This window comes from Silurus aristotelis (genome assembly GCF_946808225.1).
Source record: "Silurus aristotelis genome assembly, chromosome: 12".
Taxonomy (NCBI): Eukaryota; Metazoa; Chordata; class Actinopteri; order Siluriformes; family Siluridae; genus Silurus; species Silurus aristotelis.
The window spans coordinates 2,594,004-2,601,503 of NC_139585.1; the positions used below are offsets into that span (position 1 = coordinate 2,594,004).

Consider the following 7,500-nt stretch of genomic DNA (forward strand, 5'->3'; position numbering starts at 1 on the left):
TAGTGGGATGTTGGAGAATGTAGTGGGATTTTGAAGGATGTAGTGGGATGTTGGAGAATGTAGTGGGATTTTGAAGGATGTAGTGGGATGTTGGAGAATGTAATGGAGTGCAGTTGTGTCTAGTGGGATGTAATGGTGTGATCTGTTGGTGGTGCGCTGTAGATGGGGAACGAGGAGCAGCAGGAGAAGCTTCTGCACGAGTGGATGGATTGCTGCGTGACAGAAGGAGGAACGCTCGCCGCCATGCAGAAGAGCAGCCGGAGGAGGAATCATCCTCTCGTCACGCAGATGATGGAAAAATGGCTGGACGGGTACCGCTAGCTCCGCCCATGCCCCGCCTTCTCAGACCGAGAGGAGGACGAGTGAAATGTGAAGACTGATTACTGCAAACGTTTCACCTCAATCCCTTCACACCCTATTTTCCCATAATGCAACACAAGAACCACAGCCCACCTCCACCCCTAACGTGTTTTCTTTCCCTCTAAATATTCTACAATAATTATACTAGTAGTAGTAATAATAATAATGTGTGGAGCTTCTATAGAAATATAGATCTATAATGCATGTGGAGCAGAAACGTGTTTAATCCCAGCGTTTGGGACGTGGAAATCGATTGCAGTGCACTTTTACCAAAAACCCCCCAAAAACAAGCACATTTCTAAAATCTAAACTCTTTAAAAACACACAGCTGGTGTTCGCTCTTTTCATCAGATCTGTGAACTGAGAAACAACCTTCCGTTTGAGTTCATCTTCAGTGTCTGATAGAGTGATCAGACTCGGACAGGATGTTAGATGCACTAAGAAAATATTAAAGTGTTTGAAAGTGAGATTTGTCCTCCTGATTCGTGTGTGTGTGTGAGACGGAGAATAAAGGTAAACATAGCAGCGTACATGCTTTATGATATGTTGGGACGCTGCCAGGAATTATTTATTAGGCAGCAGGTGAGCATTTCGTCCATAAAGTTGATGTCAGAAGCAGGAAAAATGGACGAGCGTAAGGATTTGAGTGAGTCTGTGTACCGTATTTTTCGGACTATAAGCCGCTACTTTTTTCCTATGTTTTGAACTCCGCGGCTTAAACAATGAAGCGGCTTATTTATCAATATTTCCTGGGTTTATCCCGGTTTCACAAACTTCGAGACAAAAAACTGAACCCCATAACATTAGACCAAGGAAGTTTCCGAACGGAAACGAAAAAGCGCACCTCACCTGTGTTCTGAGCTGCACGTCATCGGGAGAAAAAACTGGGTGAATTTTAAACGCATGACGATGCCAAAAGATAAACTCCTAAAAGAAATAGTTGTGAAAGGAAGAAGGACGACAGTGAACAATGACTTTCTTGGTCGGCTACTGTTTAGATACAAGCCGTTGTAGCGTGTTGAGTCTGGGTGAAGGGAGAGCTCGCTAACTCCAGTTACAACACAAATCATATAAGCACAGACAGGTTTCCAAAACTCGTGCTTTTTTATTTTTTTTGGCAACAGCGTTACGGGTTAGTCAAAGAAACTTAGAAATGAGCATCAGAAAATAATAAGGACATATTCCTTGGTCTTGCACACACAGTAAGAACGGAAAAATGCGGGGGCAGGCTATTCCCAAAATACCGCTCTGCTCTTAAAGGAGCCACAACATATTTCACCTGTGACACCGTGTAACAGACACTGTCTTTCATTAAAGCCTGTGTAAAGTTCATTAGTTTCAGTGTAGACACTGTGGCTTATAGACAGGTGTGGCTTATTTCTGTTCAAAATAAACATATTTGTCAAATTCAGTGGGTGCGGCTTATATAAGGGTGCACTTTATAGTCCGGAAATTATGGTAATTGAGACGTCTAGACGTCTGGGTCAGAGCATCTCCAAAACTGCAGCTCTTGTGGGATGTTCCTGGTCTGCAGTGGTCAGTATCTATCAAAAGTGCTCCAAGGAAGGAACAGTGGTGGTTATGCCTGATCTCTGTGTGTGTGTGTGTGTGTGTGTGTGTGTGTGTGTGTGTACATATAAAACAGAAGTCCTAAGAGTCCAAGCTTTATTATATACTTGATCTCAACATACAACCCAAGAAAAAAACATTATAATGCATCGCCTCTTAGGACTTCTCTAAATGTGTGTGTGTGTGTGTGTGTGTATGTATATATATATATACAGTACAGACCAAAAGTTTGGACACACCTTCTCATTCAAAGAGTTTTCTTTATTTTCATGACTATGAAAATTGTAGATTCACACTGAAGGCATCAAAACTATGAATGAACACGTGGAATTATATATGGAATTATATACATAACAAAAAAGTGAACTGAAAATATGTCATATTGTAGGTTCTTCAAAGTAGCCATCAAGAGAATGCCAAGAGTGTGCAAAGCAGTAATCAAAGCAAAAGGTGGCGACTTTGAAGAACCTACAATATGACATTTTTTCAGTTGTTTCACACTTTTTTGTTATGTATATAATTCCATATATAATTCCACGTGTTCATTCATAGTTTTGATGCCTTCAGTGTGAATCTACAATTTTCATAGTCATGAAAATAAAGAAAACTCTTTGAATGAGAAGGTGTGTCCAAACTTTTGGTCTGTACTGTGTACTCTGTACTCTGAACATTTACACACCTTTATAAATAAATATAGACAGAAATAATATCGTTTCATCTTTTGGAAACGTTTGAATGACAGAAGAAAGGACTCGAGGCGGGTCTCAGAACTCAGAATGGTTTATTGGAACTGCACCGATCGCCAAACGTTCACCTTTTACACGAAACAAATAGAAATCACACGCTAAAAACAAACGACAAACAAAACAAACTCATTATCAAAAACCAACCAAATAAACCGGAGGTGTTGCTGAACGGGGGGTCGGGCAGGTGGCGCTGTTTTACTCAGACTCTTAACTGGACACTCTCTTCCAGGACAGAACCAGAACATGGAGAGGGAGGGGGAGGGGGGTGTCTCTGGTGAAGGAACAGTGAACTGGACGCTACAAATCTATGAGGACTGCAAAACTTTTTTTTTTTTTCTTTTTTAAAAATTAGATTCTCTTCTTTCATTTAATCACCAAAAACACGGCCTTCCTGATTTTATACAAAAACAATCGGGGTGGGGGGGTGGGGGGATACTGCGACGTGAATCTTCTTCACACACACACACACACACACACACACACACACACACACACACACACAGCGATATAAGTGTGTGTCTGTTTTCCTGAGTCACTGTGGAACGAAGTTTATCTGTTGCTCTTCCCATCTGACACCCGAGTCACATGAAAGAAAAGAAACAAAGAGAAGGCAAATGAAAGGATGAAAAAAGAAATTAAGAAATAATGCTAGGGGGTAGTGCAAGAAAGAAAGAAAAAGAGATATAGGAGAGAGGGAGAGCGAGAGAAAGAAAGAAAGGAAAATGGTAATGCAAGAAAGAAAGAAAGAAAGAAAGAAACAAACAAACAAACAAACAAACAAAAAGAAAGAGGAGAAGGGTAAAGAAAGAAAGAAAAAAAGAAAGAAAGAAAGAAAGAGAGAGAGACTCTTCATCCAGATTTTCTGTAAGTGGTGTTTTGGTCTTAAGGCCTGGACACACACACACACACACACACACACACACACACACACACACACACACACACACACACCGTCTCCCCGATTGACTCGTACACAGGAGGGAGGAGTGACACGTGTGCGTGTTTGGTGTTCACGTGGTTATGAGTTCCTGTCACTTCCTCTCTCTTTCACAATGCGTTCATCAATATAGCCAGATTAGAAAAATCTTTCCCGTCGCCGTAGCAACCGAACACCACTAGCTGCCGGTGATCAGTAGGTTTCAGGCTGCTGTGACGTGAGCTCGGAACGGGTAACAATAAACGGATAAAAGTCCAGAGTGTTGAGACGTCAGAGGTCAGACTCTGTGGTGTGAGGGGAGTAAAACACTCCCGTACCCTCGTTCTTCATTATTACACTCAGAGAAACCTGTGACGTTGCCACGTGTTCCTTTAGCTTCTTTCTGACTTTTCCACCCAGACGTGATTCTTCCTCAAACTGTTACCAGAAGGTTGGAGGCACGCAATTGTGTAATGTGTGAAATTTTCCCTTCACTTGAACTTGGAGACCCAAAACCTGTTCCAGCACGACAATGCACAAAGCCAGCTCCATGAAGATCTGCTTTAGATGGGTTGGAGTGGAAGATCTCCTGCTGTAGAACTCCAAACCTATTGTGAACGCTGACTGCACCCCAGACCTCCACACCTTCTCACCTACATCAGTAAATGAATCTTCACAAATCTAGTGGAACATCATCTCAGTAGAGTGGAGGTTACTTGAACAGCAAATGGGGCTAAGATGATGGAACGAGATGTTCAGGTGTCCACAGACTTTTGGTCATTTAGTGTAGGAGATGAAAGACCACAGAGCGAGCAGCTGCCTTTCTGAACACCTGAACACAACAATCTAAACTGTGGTATAAATATCACCCTTAGCATCACAGAGTTCTTCTGAATAGTGGGTGTGGCCACTGCTGGATCTCCTTCTTGATGAGCTTCTGGACCACCTGCTGGTAGGATTTTATTTTTCTTGATAAATATATATATATATATATATATATATATATATATATATATATATATATATATATATATATATATATATATATATATATATATATTTATAGAGATCTAATTTCATAACCACTTTTTTCAAGCTGAACTCCTCACACGCTGAACAACATTCTGCTAAGAGCCTAACAACATTAATGAACAACAACAAAAAAAGGTGGGCGGAGCCTGCAGAGGGAGGTGCCATGGTCCAGGAAGGGTGCAGCGTGTCCAGCTTTCCCATTGGTGGATGAAAAAAGCACTGTCCAATGAGAAGCGTGGTGGGGGTGGTGGGAGGGGCTTCATTTGTGTGGAGCCTTTTCTGTTCTTCTCAAAAGAAAGAAAAAAACTGAAGGAAGAAAAATCTGATGAAAAAGTGTATAAAGTTTCAATGTCCTAAGAGCTGCAACGTGTGTGTGTGTGTGTGTGTGTGTGTGTGTGTGTGTGTGTGTGTGTGTGTGTGTGTGTTTGTTTGTTTGTCCCGGAAGGCAAATGGTTTCATTGAAAAGACGCTTATATGCAGGTTGCTATTTAAGAAGGAACTGTGTGTGTATGTGTGTGTGTGTGTGTGTGTGTGTGTGTGTGTTAATGTATTATGTGCTACAAGTGTGTGTGTGTGTATGTGTGTGTTGCTATTGCTCAGTCAGATGTTCTCTGCTCTCTCCATGTTTGGAAGGCTGGTTTGGAGATGGCGCCTGTGACGGGTGTGTGACTGATGGTAGCGAGTGTGTTACAGGCACTCCGCCTGGCACTATGCCCTCCATCGCCGCGGCGATGCCCCCTGGCGCCACCCCAACCATGCCCGGCGGGAACCTGAACACGGAGAGGTTAAAGGTCAAACCCTAGCTGCTTAAGAATTTCAGTTTTCAGGATTATAATCATGCAATTTGATACATCACAAAGCCTGGCGTAATTCATCACAGCTCAGTATAATCAATCAATCAATCAATCAATCAATCAATCAATCAATCAATCAATCAATCAATCAATAAATAATTTAATCAATCAATCAATCAATCTATCAATCAGTTTATACATCCATACATTAAATATTCCATCCATCCATCAATCAATAAAATTTTGTATTTTCGAAAAAACTAAAAATGTTTCATTTTCACACACACACACACACACACACACACACACACACACACACACACACACACACACACACACACACACACACCAAAAAATAGATAGAGAAAAGAAAGGAAGTGAAAGAAAAAAGAAAAACAACAATGTATGAAAAAACGACAAAAGAGAAGGAATAAAAAAGAAAGATAAGAGAATAAGGGAATGGACTCTGGAAGAAATGGTTCAGAACACATTAGTGTGTGGAGGTGATAAAGCAGGTGAGGGTGGAGTTAGGGGGTGTGGTTACTGAAGCAATGCATAGAGACTACAGGGACTTTATTAGTCTATAGAGTGTGATTGGACGGTTTATAAATCCATGTGATGAGATTGGATGGTTTATAAATCAATGTGATGAGATTGGTCGGTTTATAAATCAGTGTGATGTGATTGGACAATTTATCAAATCCATATGTGATTGGACGGTTTATAAATTCATGTAATACGATTGGACAGTTTATAAATCTATGTGATGAGATTGGACGGTTTATAAATCAATGTGATGTGATTGGACAATTTATCAAATCCATATGTGATTGGACGGTTTATAAATCCATGTAATGAGATTGGACGGTTTATAAATCAATGTGATGAGATTGGACGGTTTATAAATCAATGTGATTTGATTGGACAATTTATCAAATCCATATGTGATTGGGCGGCTTATAAATCCATGTAATGAGATTGGACGGTTTATAAATCCACCTGATGTGATTGGACGGTTTATAAATCCATGTGATGTGATTGGACGGTTTATAAATCTATGTGATGCGATTGGATGGTTTATAAATCCATTTGCTGAGATTGGACGGTTAATAAATCCACCTGATGTGATTGGACGGTTTATAAATCCATGTGCTGAGATTGGACGGTTAATAAATCCATGTGATGAGATTGGACGGTTAATAAATCCACCTGATGTGATTGGACGGTTAATAAATCCATGTGCTGAGATTGGACGGTTAATAAATCCATGTGATGCGATTGGACGGTTTATAAATCCATGTGATGCGATTGGACGGTTTATAAATCCATGTGATGTGATTGGACGGTTTATAAGTGTGATTGTAAAGAGAAAATCTCCAGAGGAAAGTGAAAGCAGGTTCTAGAGGGAAAGCTGTAAGCCTGGTGTCACACCTGTTTACCTGCTGGTGTGTTAGGCATTGATTTTGTCTTGGGGAGCTCCAGCAGTGATGGCCTGCATGCCCTGGGTCACTTGGCTGGGAGAGAGAATCAGAGTGGATGGTGTGTTGGGGTTCACACCTACACAATCACCACTGTGCACTTTCCTGCACTAAAGGCTAAAAGCTAAAAGCTGATCGGAAGCAGACCTGGAGTTCACGGATGAATGAAATGTAAAGATATGATTAATAATGTTAGGCTTGGATGCTGAAGCAAGGCTTAAAGAATGAAGCGTGGAACGATGCGATGAAGCGGGGGCCAGACACTCGAACAGTACTCACTCTAAATATGTGTGTGTGTGTGTGTGTGTGTGTGTGTGTGTGTGTGTGTGAGAGAGATTATTAGCGGATATATTACGTGTTTAACCTGTATCCAGTGCCGTTAAGCTCGGGGTGGACGCTCTGCTGCTCCATCACCCCCCATGCTGTAGAGGTGATGAAGAACTCCTTATTCACACAGTTCCTCAGACTGTCTGGGATCCGGCCTGAAAGAAAAAACAGTGGAGTTCAGTAGCAAGTCGAGGAACTCAGGATTATCCTAATTATCCTAAGTTAATGTGTGTGTGTGTGTGTGTGTGTGTGTGTGTGTGTGTGTGTGTGTGTGTGTG

General features: G+C 41.3%; 2 protein-coding genes and 1 long non-coding RNA gene across 7 annotated transcripts in view; 1 reads left to right on the forward strand and 2 right to left on the reverse strand.

The window, feature by feature from the left end:
- The window catches only part of zranb1a (zinc finger, RAN-binding domain containing 1a), a 12,622-nt gene extending 11,795 nt beyond the window's left edge, over nt 1–827 (forward strand). Inside the window, exon 10 of the mRNA XM_083557490.1 lies at nt 163–827. Coding sequence (XP_083413616.1) covers nt 163–321 — 159 coding nt within the window. The 3' untranslated portion in view covers nt 322–827. The remainder of the gene's footprint in view (nt 1–162) is intronic.
- Nucleotides 828–2,693: 1,866 nt separating this feature from the next.
- Nucleotides 2,694–4,586, reverse strand: LOC310735051. The gene is made up of 2 exons (XR_014536208.1): nt 3,143–4,586; nt 2,694–3,110 (listed from the first exon to the last, which is right to left on the reverse strand). It is a non-coding gene; the product is annotated as an uncharacterized lncRNA (long non-coding RNA).
- Nucleotides 4,587–4,990: 404 nt separating this feature from the next.
- The window catches only part of LOC310734945 (C-terminal-binding protein 2), a 74,696-nt gene continuing 72,186 nt past the window's right edge, over nt 4,991–7,500 (reverse strand). For 2 of the 5 annotated variants that reach the window (XM_083557436.1, XM_083557432.1), the window contains 2 exons: nt 7,260–7,377; nt 4,991–5,393 (listed from right to left, as the gene is read on the reverse strand). In XM_083557436.1, the coding sequence (XP_083413562.1) occupies nt 5,213–5,393; nt 7,260–7,377 (299 nt within the window). In that variant the 3' untranslated portion in view covers nt 4,991–5,212. Of the gene's footprint in view, nt 5,394–6,856; nt 6,932–7,250; nt 7,378–7,500 lie in introns of all 5 variants that reach the window. The other 3 variants (XM_083557434.1, XM_083557433.1, XM_083557435.1) reach the window with 3 other exon arrangements.